Source organism: Drosophila willistoni (genome assembly GCF_018902025.1).
Source record: "Drosophila willistoni isolate 14030-0811.24 chromosome 2L unlocalized genomic scaffold, UCI_dwil_1.1 Seg168, whole genome shotgun sequence".
In the NCBI taxonomy this organism is placed as follows: Eukaryota; Metazoa; Arthropoda; class Insecta; order Diptera; family Drosophilidae; genus Drosophila; species Drosophila willistoni.
Window position 1 is genome coordinate 5,915,784 of NW_025814047.1, and position 15,474 is coordinate 5,931,257.

Sequence of the window (15,474 nt, forward strand, 5' to 3'; positions counted from 1 at the left end):
TTGATCGACTCGGCTGTTGATCCTGATCAAGAATATATATACTTTATGGGGTCGGAGAAGCTTCCTTCTGCCTGTTACATACATTTTGGCGACTTTAATATACCATTTCACCCTATGGGTGTATGGTATAAAAATCTTGTTTTCCAGAATCATTTTGACTTGAAAGTGTTATGATTAATAATTATTGATACTAGTGTTTTAGTGTTAATAAAACTAATCTAAAATCTCTAAAAAATATATAAAATAAATATTAACTTACAACATCTGTAAAAAAGATGTAAAAATTTGGTATTCTTAAAGTCAAAAAACGTCCAAAAGTGGGTTAGAACATTCCGATTTAATTTCTGATCATATAATTTATTTAGAATTTTTAAGTTTTAAAATTTGTAAGACTTATTCGCAATGGAATTGAGAAGTCATTTTGCGGTCTCTGTAAATATAGATTACCCAATTTCCTATCTAACCAAAGCATATTTATGTGTATGAAAACAATTATGTACATACATACAAACATCATATATAGTTACATACATACATACATATGTATGTATATTCATAAATATTGACCCTCATATTAATAAGTACAAACTATGCCGACAGATTTCACTGTCTGACCCAAATTTGATAAGACTAAGAAGCTGCTGCCCAAATTCAGTATGCAGATGTGTTTGCTCTTAAGCTCGTGTTCTATATTTAGAATAGTTTGTTTTTAGTTTTAGTTGGGATGGCAGTTGAAAGGGGAAAATATTTTCAGTCAATTCAAGGGGCGTCGGTGGTGTAATGGTCAGCATAGTTGCCTTCCAAGCAGTTGATCCGGGTTCGATTCCCGGCCGACGCACAAATAATTTTTTTTTTTATTATTATTAATTATCTATTTTATTTAATAGAATATGGTATTATATTTGTGGTTTAAATAATTTGAGTGGTTGGGTATGTTTTAAAATATGTGATGTATATTAATATATTTATTTTGCGTAATTGCAGACGGAGAAGTTAAACTCTAATAAAATTACGTAGTCAATGGCTAGTTGGCATTGAAATGACAAAATTGAAAGGAAACCTTAAAAAATAGAACCCAAACCAGTTTTTAATTCAAATCATTTAAAAATGTATAATATTTTTTATTTCGAAAATTAAATTTTAATTTGGGTTTTACAAGAAACGGAACTAAAGTTTCCAAAGTGGAATATCCTCTTCATATTAGTTTTTATTTATTATTAATAATTGTCTGCCTTACCAGGAAAGATACAAACCAAACAAAAATTATTAAGATCTTATTCTTAATTAATCAATTTCGCGAGTGGTTTTTTGAAATTAATGAACTGAATTGAAGTTTTAAATTTATTTTAGAAGTCCACAGGATAAACTATAATATTCACCTCAATTATATTGATTTTTTATCGAATTTCAAAAAAATTTTAAATTAAAGCTCTAAACAAGTTTACAAAAAGGCTTTCAGTTGTAATAAAAAAGCGTGACTTGGATGCTATTTTTTGTTCCAACACCCGCTGGGCCATCATCGAAAGGGAATGGGAATACACATAAAACACTTAAGTCCCTTGTTAACAAGGTATCAACAGTTAAAGACCAATTGATTGCAGAAACAATAAGAAGGGAAAAGAATCCTTTTGGCGATTTACCTAGTTCTTTTAACATAGAAAAAAAAATGGAAAACACAACGACTAGAATGAGAAAAAAAGAAAAAAACAAACGAAAAGAAAAATGTGGAAAATGTCACGCTTCATTTGCTTTAACAGCTCAAACGAACACCTGGCTAAAAGAGAATTGTCAACACAGAGAGAGAGAAGGAAAAAATATATATCTAGGGAGATGAAGAAAAGAAAAATCAACATGGCACACAAATTCCACGATGGACAGTGAAACAAATCGAATTGGACAGTTCGATTAGGCATACAAATGTGCAATTAGAAGTGAGAGACTATGTCAAACGATATGACCTGCTTCTATGCAATACCCTTTGACCAATTAACCGTTACAAATGGATCAAATAGAGGATGGAAAACAGGAAATGGATATCACAAAAAAAAGAAGACTAACGAGCCATATAATTGATAGCAAAACGAACGAGATAGAGAGAGAGAGAGAGAGAGCAAAGGCAAGAGTTAAAGTAAAGGATAGAGACAGGAGTTAAATAGCACAAATGTAGGAAAATTTGTGAAAATTATTAAGTATTATGTACATTTTTCATATAATTTACGCCACATTTGGTTAACCAATGTCTGGCCCTATCGTTGGCCACAAAATTTCCAATAATTACGCTCGAGTTTTTAATTATCTTTCAAGCATTTAATTATTATTTATGATTGTTTAGCTATTTTAAATTTGAATACCCTATAATCAAATGGGGTGAGCTAAGTATTTTTGTAGTTTAAACGGCCGAAAAATTAATTTAATACCCTGCATTTTATGTGTGGGTAGAGTACAACAAGCACTTTAAATAAAAGTTCCCATTGTACAGTTTAAAATCAGATAATTTTTCCTTTATAAACTACTTCTAAAATCAAATCTATTAAAAAGTTAAATTAATAACTGAGGTATTTTTTATATAAAGATGTCAGATAACTGCCAAGGGAAGAATTAAAATGTTTTATGGATAAATATTCATAGAGAATGTCGTAGGATGATGCCTGTTTTTTAAAATTGAAACATTTTAAGTATTGAAAATAAATATTCCGATTTATAAGTATACTAAACATCAAAGAAATGAATGTTAATATCCCCAAATATAATTTACAACTTTTGCATATTCTAGTTATAATATGTCCCTCTATTAAAATTAATATATTTGTTAGTCTAACTTCTCTTCGTACAAAGTTTAGTCATAGGATGATTTAGAGTTGTGAAATAATTTCAAAACATTTTTATATGCTTTGTAATTATTTTTTACCCACATGACATCCCGAAAATTCTTTAGACGATTTTAAATGCGAATTTTTGAACTGCCTATTGCATAATTTAAGTGCCGAATTTCTCTTCAATTCATATTTTCATTCCTTTTTTTCAAAAGGTATCATTTAGTCGATTCTTTTGTCTAATCATTGCTTAAAATTTTATTGCTGTTTGTTACTTTTGTTTATGTTCAAACTGAAATTGAAATTAAAATTGATTTATGTGGTTTTCTCGTGTTTGTCGTTATTGTGTCCAAAATTGGTCAGTTTATTAATTTGTTAAGGGCAGCCAGACCAGCCCCCTTTCCCCCATTCACACTCATTCTCACACACTTCCTACCCACGCTTTGTTACATTTTATTGAACTGATACATATGTATGAATGTATATGAGGTTGGTCTCCTTTTTATGCGGGGGGGAAGGGCCTTGAGTTCATAGCTCTGGGGCTCTTGCTGTCATGTCGCCAGCCCATAACAATTACATATTAATTAATAACAATTTTTCGGGGTGTTAATGCATGTTTAATATAAATTGTACAAGTAATTAACAATTTGATTGCCGACAGAAGAAATTCATAAGCCACAGAGATACAAACATATATGTATGTGAAAGATATATGTACAAATAAGGACTTTAGTCAATATATAAAGTAATTTGATACGTTAATTCCTAAGAGTTTTGATTTCCTGCTTTCGCCTTTTCAGCAAAGCTTCACATGGGCAACGCCTGCGTGAAAAATGCAAATCAATTCAATTAAAAAAGAACAAGAGCAACATGCGAATACAGCAAACGGCAAACAACAACAACAACAACAACAACAGCAACATCAGCAACATCAACAACAGCAACATTAACAATACCCTCAATTCCAAAGCCTCAAGGTACATACAACGATCGATCCTTCCTTTCAACCTTCCCACACCAACTTCTTGGTCTCTGCCTTTGTCTCTTTCTCTGTCTCTGTTGATGCATGTGGCAAGAAAGAGAAACAAAAGCACGCGCTCCATAAAGATCCCAGACAACACATGCCACAAAAGTGTTGCAGTTACAAGAATTTTAATCAAGCGTTTAACACTAAACGCGCCACAGAGAGTGAGGCAGCAGCAAAACATGCAGCATGCAAGAGACGCATCGCAACGCGGTGTGGCGCAACCAAAAAGGAGGCAAAATGTCGACAACATTGCCGTCGTCTCTGCGCAGACGCATAAACAATTTTCAAATTGTTGTTGTTGTTGTTGTTAGTGTGTTGTTGTTGTTATTGTTTCTGTTGTTGGTAGGCACCGCAAGGCTTTTTTCATTGTTGCAGTTGCTGTTGTTGTTGTTGCTATTGTGCATAAATTAACTTGCCGCTCTTGTCTAGGCCGTGGAAACAACTTTAAATTTTTGCACTGAGAGAAAAATAAACTTTGCTTACATTTGATTTAGCTATATTCCTTAAAATAGTTGCGAAATTTGCCTCATGGGAATCTAAAATTTATATATATATATGAACATTTTGCTACGTTAAGAAACAATAAAAGTTTCTTTGAAACAAAGTAGAATTCAAACTCTTACAAGGGTTTTCTTATCCATAGAAGGTAATAGAATCATTGTATTTCATTATAGTGTGGAATACTCATATTTTTATCGCTAAGTAGTATGAATTGATACTATCAAATGGTTTTAAAGTCATCTGGAAATTTGGAACAAAAGTTTTACAACAAGCCTCAATATTAGCCTAAAAGTATGCTATAAAATCACCATATTATACCTATAGCTGCTGGTTTAGGTAAATTTGATCTGAACTGTATAAAGTCTTTTAATTTTTTTAATTTTTGTGAGAGTTTAAATATTTGTGTTTAAAAATATTAAAGAAAATGAAATAGATTTAAACATCGTGTTCCTCAATTTCAGTTTATTGTAGAGAAATAAATCTTCTTGAAATTGGAGGTTCACTTTGGATGTCAACTAGTTTAAGATATATTAAATGAGATTTAAAAGGAGATTTAAATAGAGTCATTTTGCCTGATATTTTAATTCTTTTAGAAGTCCAAACTTCTTAAAATATCATCCTATAATGACTAATTTTTAAATTAATTTTCAGTGGTCAAAAAATTATATAGTTAGATTAATGTACATGCCAGAAACTCTTGGATTTTTGAGTCTTTTAAAAGGGGCTAATGCACATCCAATTTTTAACTGAATAAATGATATGCAATTGTTTTTAAAACTACAAATATAAAATTGGGACAGTATTTTGTAAAATTTCTCAGAATGTAGTATTAGTAGTATTAGTTATTGAGATCATCAAACATTAGACAACAGATTCAAAATTAGTCTTTGTTCCAGCAAGTTAAAGTCTTAAAGTTTTGATTCTTTATGTATTTATCAAAACTATCATATCCCAATTAAGATATGTATATTTTTCTTTCAGTGTAAATTACTTGACTATAGTTAGCTTTTAGCTTGTTTTTGAACTCTGAACAAATTGAAATTTGCATGACAGACGCACATTGATCATATGGGAAAAAAACGCAACAAACTAAACAACCAGCAACCAAGAAAAAGCAAAAATCTCTGGCCTCCAACTGTGACAACAACAAAAAAGTAAATAAAAGAGAAGTGTGTGTGTGTGTGTGAGTGAGTGTGTCTTTGTGTGTGAGGCATTTTTATTTTATTTTCAATTAAACAAACATGTCGAGAGCATTGTCAAATGTTTTCCTACATGAAATTTAGGCCAAGTAAATCCCAAATCCACTCCCCTATTGCTCTCTTTTTCTTTGGCACATTTTGGAAAATCATTCAATAAATCACCAACAAATTAACATAAATCTTTTTGGCTGTCAACATGGAAAGGCTGAGCCAAGTTCCCGCCCGAGTCCCCAGTTGCTGGCTGCCAGTTTTGCCTCTGGTCTTGCTGCCTGCTTCTGATGTGGATGATGATGATGTCGATCGTAAATTCTGTAAAATTTTGACAAATGCACAAAAGTAACCACCATCAAAATGGGTAATAAAAAATTAAAAAGTAAATATAAAACAAAGATGAGGAGGGGTTAGGGGCAAATAAGAGGGAAGCACGCAACATTTTTATGGCATAATCAAAAAGTGAGATAAATTTCACAAAAACGAAAATGGCATACTCTGAGCGAATAATGTCTTACTCTAAAGTTAGCATACATATATATACATATATCTGCATATATGTGTCATAATTCCCTTGTTAGGGTATGCACACACACACATACACAAGTGTGGCAAGTGCCAAGAAGGAAAAAAAGGAGAATCTAACAGAAACAGATGCATCGCACACACTCACACAAATGGCACACAAAATGTATCTTTTAGAACGCAAAATGAGCTCCATAAAATGCGACTAGACTACAATGTGGCCGAGAGCGGGAGGCCCGAGGAGACCGATTCAGAAGTGGAGGGGATCTCACTGACTAAGAGGAGGGAATGAAAATGTACATGTCTGCAAAGTGTTAATGTGAATTTATGATGCATTACGCGGCGGCGTCATCATTGTGAGAGAAAGAGGAACGAAGGGACGGGGAAAGAGAGAAGAAATGTGCAGATGGCATTTTGGAGCAGTTTTTTTTTTTTTTTTTTTCTTTCTGTTGTTGTCTTAGTGGCATAATGAAAAACAGATTTGGTTAAGTTTTTCCTTTTCATTCTTATGATTGGTTTTTATTGGCTTAGGAAATTGTTAGATTTTATTACACGAAAAAAGTGAAAGCACTTGAGCACATAGAGGTAAGTGAAAAGTGGAAAAACTCTTCACGGAGATAATCATAAGAATTAAGATCAAAGGGAAAGTTCTTCAAAAGGCCGCGAAGGTGAAGCAAAAGAGATTTTGGTAGCTAAATTTATAAATATTGGAGAAAACTGTTCACAAAAAAAACTATAAATAAATGAGAAATCACTAGAAATACATTTTTTTAATTTGATTTTGTAAAGTAAATTTTGATCTGAGTTTTAACGCTCCTAAAGAAGAGATCGAAAATGAATAATAATAAAATAAAGTTCTTTAATAAATCATTAAGTTCTCTTTTTCTTTAAATCATGCTAAATAATAAATTAAAGATGTCCTTGATGAAACCATTTTAAATTGCCTATAAAATTATAGATATTTCTGGGATTAAGTTAGAATGACTTGCAAGTTGTTTTAGTTTTCATAAAGACAAGTTGGTTAAGTAAACAACTTACATTATGAAATTTACACTTTAAATATATTTACTACTGGGGTAGATCATTTTTTGGCAGTCAATGAAACTTATTACATTGTGTAGAAAGAGTAATACTACCAAAATATTTTTATTCTGTTCTATGCCATAAATTAATTAATGAAATTTCAATTTAATTTGTGTTGAATACTGAAACTTTTTTTTAACTTACTGATAGATCACAAATTTTTCTAAAAGAAAAACTGAATAAACAATAACCAAAAGATTTTATAACAATGCCACCAAAACTATTTTACATTAAGAACATTTCTCATAGCTACAAAGAAGAATATAAAAATAAAGGATAATAGGATTAAAAAGAATAAAGTAGATCAAACAGAATCTCTATTCTGAGAAATAGAGTAAAAAAGAGTAATTCCTTCTCCATCGATTGAGATACTTTCATCGAATAATGGATTGTTAGATTAATTTCCATGATGAAGGGTAGAGTAGTAGTAGTAGAAATTGATAGTAGAGTAAAGAGGAAGAGAGAGGAGAAGTTCTGGTCTAGAAGTCACCGACTTCTATCAAATTTTGTCATATTCTAGAATTCTTTGTAATTTGAGGCAATATTAAATATTTTCCTTGTAAACCCCGTTTTAATCTCTCAGATCAAATATTTGATTGAATCTAATGTTTGGCCCTATAATATATACTTCTCCAACCAGAAGTATAACAAAGTGTTAGAAGAAGCCAACTTGCAACATATTTAAACTTTTGAAAAGCCTAAAAATTTAAAGGTATCAAATATAAACAAACTTAAACCACTAAAATTAAGTTCTTCCCATATGACTTAAGCATAGGATTTCAATATTAAACTTATTACAGTATTACATTTATCAATAATACAATTCATTATATACATTAGAGATATATATCTATATGTCTAATGTATCTTATATCTCTAAAGTAAAGTAAATTATATAGCATTTCAAATAGATGCTAATATTCATCATAACCGAAATTCTAAAGATTTAGCCGTTCAATAACAAATTAGAAATTCTCAATTAAGTTTCATTTAAGCGCAAATTATATTTCTTTTGATTTTAAGCATTATTTAGTAACACATCACACAGCTTCTAAAAATTCCACTTTTCTTTTCAAATATATCTAATCTGCTTAAAATGTTCCTCCCTATTTTCCTTCTTGAAATGGGGTAAAGCTTTAAAAATCTCACCAGTTGCCATTCATTTCGTTGCTTTTAAATCCATTTATGGTAACTCAATCCACCAATTCAAATAAACACTTCCACATTGAGTCCATAAATCTCGCCATACCCCTCGCTCTCTCTACTTTCCGCCCCTCTGTTGACCACCCACCATAATCTTTGTCTTACAGCTGACACCCATTGACATTGTCACGCCCACAGAAAAAAAAAAACAAAAACCATATACGTAAAATAAATTGTGTTTAAAGTTTCAAATAACTACAAAAGAGGAACAGTTTATTTATAGGTGTGTGTGTGTGTGTGCGCCTTTAGTCACACCCCTTGAGGAGGCCCGATACCTGAAAAGCCGCACAAAGGCTTCCTTTGCCGGCACACATTACGAGTGCCATTACAAGTTAATTAAATTATGGCAGAGAAACTCTCTGGCAATGCGACTAATAAACTTTCAATTAAGAGAAAACCCCAAATACTGAAAATGCCAAAAATAGAAGGCGTTACTCGGAGTGTGCAACGCCCATAAAACTGCATTCAGATTTGGGGTGTGGTTCCAAGGGGAGGCGGGCGGTCAAATGAAAACAATTTGCTCCAGTTCACAATTGAGGGGCGTGGGTGCTCAATCGGTGGGTCGAGTGGTGGGACACTGTTGACAGCTGCTCTAAGCTTTGCTGCTGGCCACATAATTTATGCGGTTCCACACAAAAAAATTGATGCACCAAGCACACGCAATAATAATGGGCGGCGGCAGCAGCATGACGAATCTCCAGGCGTTTCTTTGAAGTTTGTTTCCTCTAGGTCTCATTTCGACAACAACAGCGACGACTCCTTTTTCGCGTTCTTTTATTTTACCTCATCGTGTTGGGCTATGAAGTTCCCGATGCAGTCAAACAGTGCACGGCTCGTAAATAAAATCGTAAATTGCCATTTTGTTTTATTGTCCAACACACAGGCGGACAGACAGACAGGCAGACAGACCAACAAACAGACTGCCAGTTTTTATCGAGCTCGTTTTGTTCAAGCCAAAGGGGGCTGACGGGGAGAGGGGAGAATGCAAAAGTTAATGTTGTCGTCGTGGCCACAAACATGTCCGTTAATGAGCCATAAAGGTGCAGAAGGAGCAGCAGCAGCAGCAACAGAAATCGTCTGGCAAAACACACAAGTAGCAATCCAATTGGCCAAATATTGAAAGCAAACTGATGGAGACAAAATGCATTACCAGAAACCAGTTAAAATCAAGGCAAACTCTTTTTGAAAAGTACATATTCAGATAAAAAGGAAATGAAGCAATTCAATATGCTTAAATGCTAATTGGATTTTATGTACAAACTGCCAATTTGGTACACATGAACCGAAGAGACAAATAATGGAACATTTTTTTTAGTGTAGACCTATCTGAATTATTATTGTACTTATATGTATATAGGGAAGTTCTTGAACTTAAACCAAAAGTCTACTAATATTTAAGCTAATCGAGACATTTTCTCAGCATCGAATACACTATCTATATAATTATGTAATTATAATGATCTATTTTATTTATCCATTATATTTATTTATCTATCTGAAAGAAAGCTTGGTAACTGATTTGCACTAAAAAATAATACAAATTTACATCAACCAATAAAATAAAAGTTAAATTGAATTGGGAATTTCTAGATGTTATTTAATCCAAAAGGATTTTATATGAAATGTCTTTATATATCTATCACAACTTTGGAGTCTTTAGAGTTTCTTTAATTAGATTTACAGACAATTTAATCATAAACGATTTAGGTCTTAATTATTCATTGAACATCTAGTTAGGACTAACATTAAATAAAGAAGAAATTTGGTAAAATTCAGAACTTCTAATTAGCACTTTTCTGGGTATTCGCAATTATAATTAAATTTTTAATTTACGTACTCACTCTTCTGATAAGAAATTATGTTCAATGAGGCTAAAATCTTTATCCTTAAAACAAACACCAAAAAAATTCTTCCTTTTTTCGCAGGACTCAACAGCAACACGTTTCCTGCTTCATTGTTGAATTATAAATGCCTCTTGCAATTATGAGCATAATTATAAAAATTTATGATGAAGTAAGTAAGTCGTCTCGCCGACTTTGGTATACCATACACCAGTAAAGCAAATATTTCAAGCATTTTCACATGCTTCTTACAAGCATATCTTAGTATCTCGCTCACTCAATCAGACGAGCACCCTAGCGCCCCCACCAGCCAACGGCCAACTCCGGCCTTATGGAAAAACGTTTATATGCATAAATCGAGTGTTTTTTGTCCGATTTTGATCAAATTTGGTATTTTGCTAGATATTAGTATTAAATTTAAGTGTGCCAAATTTGGTTGCATAACGTAAAAAAATACGGGAGATAATCAAGTTTTTGAAATTACGGGGGCGGAAAAGGGCGTGGCAAAATTTTTATACATACAAAATGTGTGCATTTACTAAGCGAATATACATACCAAATATGGTGTCTCTAGCTAGAATAGTTTTTGAGATAAACGCTTTTTTTAAATTGCGGGGGCGGAAAGGGGCGTGGCAAAAATATGAAATAAACTTGATCACTCTACATACTACACGAGTCTACATAAAAAATTTGGTGGCTCTAGCTCTTATAGTCTCCGAGATCTAGGTGTTCATACGGACAGACGGACAGACGGACAGACGGACGGACGGACGGACGGACAGACGGACATGGCTAGATCGACTCGGTTGTTGATCCTGATCAAGAATATATATACTTTGTGGGGTCGGAGATGCTTCCTTCTGCCTGTTACATACATTTTGGCGACTTTAATATACCATTTCACCCTATGGGTGTATGGTATAATGATTATCAGGTAAGCGGCCCACTTAGTATGAATATCAAAAACTTCATCTTTCTATCATTTCTGCGTTGAGAAAATATATGAAGTAATTATTTGATTCTTCTTCCCTAAATTATCTATCTGATCAGAAGAAACTAGAAAACACTTTAAGAACTTCTATAAACAAGTTTAAAGAATGAACTTGCAAAAATCGGAGACTTATTTTATTGTCCTCCAATTAGCATAGTCTAAACAAGAAACCAATCTTCCTCTTTAGATAATAATACCACAGAATAGCCCAAAATACAGACATGTGAATTGTCAAAAAATACCTAAAAAATCTTTAACCATTTCACATTATTATTTCTCGCTGATAAAAGCCGTGTTTCAGAGCAAAGTTCTCTTAATGAACAAAGCCTAGAATGAAGTAACATTAAGTTGGAATATAGTAAATCTCCCCCCACATGATGTTCCACTTTTCCCAACAAGAACCAGAAGCATTTCCATAAATATCAATTAAGAGGAAATATCAAAAGTGACAGAAACATGCGGCAGAGGATGAGGAGTTTTGCCCTAACGCGACGGCTACTGGTTCTACCTGAGGGCCACGATCTGCCTACGCAGTTAGTTTGGAAGTTTTTGGGGCCCAGACAATGGCCAATTGAGCTCATCAAATTGTTGTTAAAAAAAAAAAACTACAAATAAAAATAAAGTATAAAACTTTAGTAAAGGAAATGCCCCGATTTGGGTGTCGAAGCATAACAATTGGAAGTCAAGTTCTGGTTCAATGGTTTCTGTCTGGTTATTGACCAAATTCAATTAGTCCCCCCCAACCATCAACACTCTCCCTCTTGCTTTGTCTCTCTCCACTTTTCTCCCCAACCCACAAAATGCCAGTCAACATTCCCCTGATTAGACATAAGCTGCTTACTCGAGAGTTTTCCACCAACAGCAATATAAGAAAAATTGTTAATACTTTTACTAATTTTTGTCCACACAAACAGAGACAGCAAAAATGAGAGGGTGAGTTAAAGAGTATGAGAGAGAGAAAGAGAGGGGAGAATAGTGAAAAGGAATTTCCTCAGTTAAGCGTCAATATTTCATGTTAAGCCTATTTTGTTAGATTTTGTCTCTCGTGGAGTTTCTTAATACAAAAAGACTCTTTAAATGACAAGTGACAACTGGAAATGAGAAATAATTGTTATCTCAAAGTTGAAAGCATATTAAACACTTTTTGATTTGCATATTTGATATCTTTTTTTGGGCTTTCAACGAAGTTTTTATACACTGCAAATTGGTCTTATTCATTATGGCATTTTAAAAACTTTGATTAGGAAACTTTTATAAATAGCTTCAGATATTCGGAATTGTTTTTTAGCTTATCAGAATTTTACCGAGAAAATTTTATAAATTAAACTTAAAATATTTAAGCTATTGGAAATGGAAACTCCCTCTACTATTTCAAGTATCTTCTTGATCTTGATTATGAATATTCTCTGTCAGAAAAATAATTGTCAATTATTACGTCAATTTATTAAATAATGAGAATGGCATATAATTAATTATAAGAATTGCAGCAGAAGGTTTAAAGAAAATGTAAAAAAATATGTGGGATAATTTAATCAATCAAACTAATTTTTTCCAATATTCGTTTTTGATGTTTCAAAAATATATAAATTAAGGTTGGTTATTAGAGTTTTTTAAAACATTAAAAAAAGGCGCAGCTAAAACACTTAAGTAGAAGGCCATAAAACACAGGCTCCTAAAAGATAGGCTTCAGATGGTATTCTATAATGAGGGAAGAACTCATTAGAAGAAATGGAACAAGGTTCATGAATCATAAGTTATGATCCTTGTATTTTCCAAAGGAGAATGGGAACTAAAAGTGGTTAGCCTAATAATTACAAAAGACAAGAAATTGGTTTTCATAATTGGGGACTTCCTGCTGGAGTGGGGACTGTTTGAAAATTTAATTATTTTTACATTTTCGTGCGAGTTTAATTGCTGAATAAATCGAAATTCAAGTCAGTTAATTATTCAATTATTAGATATTATTATTTTTTAGAAAGTGTAAAAATTTATTTGAAGAAACTCTATACTCTTAATGTGATTTTGTCTTGTAGATATAATCATGAACTTCTCACACAATGTAATAAATTTTTCTCAGTGTCTTTTTCAATATCCATAGAAAGTATATAATCCTTTGCCAATCACTAAAAAGCATAAAAAGACTTAATTCCTCACATTTGAAATGGATTTAGAAATTGAGTAAATAAATTTTGTTAGAATTTTAACAATACTTTAAACATGAGGAGAAATCAATTTTATATAAACATTTTAATGGTTTATTTAAGCCAACTAAACACACACACACATATATACAGGCATGCAAAGGAAATTAATGAAAATTTTCCAGCTCACACGGTGAGCACAGTGGCTAGAAACGCCTGTGGCTGATTTGGCAGGTGTGGGGCCAACATTTACACTTTGACTGGGCAAACATTTCATGAATTCATTTGCTCAACAGCGTGGAAAATTTTTGTGGCCAAAATGAAAAGTTGCTCGGCCAGGCAGAAGACCTAAGCAGACTGAGAGAAGGAGAAAGAGAGAGAGTGAGAGAGAAAACATGGAAGCTTAGAACTGCATTTAAATTCAAGTTCAGCTTAGATTAACATTTTAGTCTAAGGCGGCAAGTCGAGCGAGGATGAGGCTACAATTTCTATGGATATTAGTCCTCTTGGTACAGCAAAATGAGGCAAATGTTTACCTACGAATACGTCAAGGCAATATTGTCGAGTGGCTGGCCTCTATACTCTTTCCGCCGACAACCACCACAACTGCACCACCAATAATCACCTCCACCACACAGCAACTCACAAGTCAAAGTTCATCTTCATCTTTGGGGACTTCTTCTACGACTACAACGCATTCTCCACCTGCTGCATCTACTATCAATAGTTTTCCCATCGAAAGGGATTGTCCTTTGTGTCGCTGTGGCCTGATCAATACCTTGCATAAGAAAATTATTGGCGGTCATGAGACGAGAATTCATCAATATCCCTGGATGGCTGTTATCCTGTTGCATCAACGTTTCTATTGCTCAGGATCACTGATCAGTGACCTGTATGTCCTGACGGTGGCCCACTGCTTGGAGGGTGTGCCCCTGGAGCTGATTACTGTGCGTTTTCTTGAACATAATCGGAGTGATAGTCATGACTTGGTTATCGAACGTCAAGCGGCACATGTGAAAATCCATGAGCTACATAATCCACGTAGCTTTGACAACGATATAGCATTGATTCGGCTAAATCGTCCTTTGGATGTGGATAACAAGCCATTGCGACCCATTTGTCTGCCTGTGCGAGATCATAGTTTTGATGGCGAGTTGGCCATAGTGACAGGTTGGGGGGCCCAACGTGAGGGAGGATTTGCCACAGATAGTTTGCAGGTAAGGCAGGAGAGTAAGCCAATCATTCAGTTATAAATATATTATTTGTGATAGGAAGTGGAAGTTCTAGTGCTGACACAAATGGAATGCCGTTTGAATTCCACATATAAATCGGGTCAGATTACAGATAATATGATCTGTGCGGGTTACCTGCAAAATGGTGGACGAGATGCCTGTAGTGGGGATAGCGGTGGACCACTTCATGTTCATTTCGATGAGCAGCCAACACAATATCAACTCGCCGGTCTAGTATCCTGGGGTGAGGGTTGTGCCCGTCCCCAGGCACCAGGAGTCTACACACGTGTTAGTCAATATCTACGTTGGATTGAAAGAAATACTCCCGGCGATTGTCTATGTATGCCTTATCCCGAAGAGGATTACTAACTACCAAGTCAGCAGAAAACAGAAAAAAAAACTATTATGGATATCCATTTCCATATACTCAAAGTGTAACAAACATTGGCAAATAAAAATGCAATTTGAAACTAGGTTAAAGTAAGAGAGATGGAGAGAGGCAGCGGAAGCGAGAGCTCCTTTGGGCACTTGAAGGTAAGCATTTCCCCTTCCATTTCCCATTCTCGACATTTATTGTGCGCAAAAAGCAAAGTTTGCCTGCCACAAGAAGGAACTGAAGCTATAGCTAGAGCAGGCCATTTCTCATATACTTGTATAAATCCCAATTTGCTGCGAAATATATTTTGTGCAATTGTGATTGTTATGCATTTTGCATTTGTGCAATCATAAAGTTCAACAGCAACAGCAACAACAACAACAAAAAGGAGAAAAGAAGAAAAACCAGATTCCAAGGACACACGGATCCATGCAAAGGATATGAGAGAATACGTTTTACGGACAGGACTCACAGGAGGAAGTTTATTCTGTGGCAACAAGCGACGTATAGTAAGTTAAAGTTGCATCTGAAAGTGCGATAAGCATAAAGTT

General features: G+C 33.8%; 1 protein-coding gene and 1 non-coding gene across 2 annotated transcripts; both read left to right on the forward strand.

The window, feature by feature from the left end:
• The first annotated feature begins 766 nt into the window (after positions 1 to 766).
• On the forward strand, positions 767 to 838 carry Trnag-ucc. The gene has a single exon. It is a non-coding gene; the product is annotated as a tRNA-Gly (tRNA).
• A 12,950-nt stretch (positions 839 to 13,788) lies between these two features.
• On the forward strand, positions 13,789 to 14,932 carry LOC6640960 (mite allergen Der p 3). Its single transcript, XM_002063890.2, has 2 exons — positions 13,789 to 14,532; positions 14,587 to 14,932. Exons 1-2 carry the CDS (start codon positions 13,789 to 13,791, stop codon positions 14,914 to 14,916), a joined length of 1,074 nt encoding a protein of 357 aa, XP_002063926.1. The 3' UTR covers positions 14,917 to 14,932.
• Positions 14,933 to 15,474: the final 542 nt, after the last annotated feature.

Bases quoted from the DNA above. Each gene is read 5' to 3' on its own strand.
- LOC6640960 (XM_002063890.2), top strand. From the start codon at position 13,789: ATGAGGCTACAATTTCTATGGATATTAGTCCTCTTGGTACAGCAAAAT. The intron at 14,533-14,586 runs GTAAGGCAGGAG...TATTTGTGATAG, and splicing joins TTGCCACAGATAGTTTGCAG to GAAGTGGAAGTTCTAGTGCT.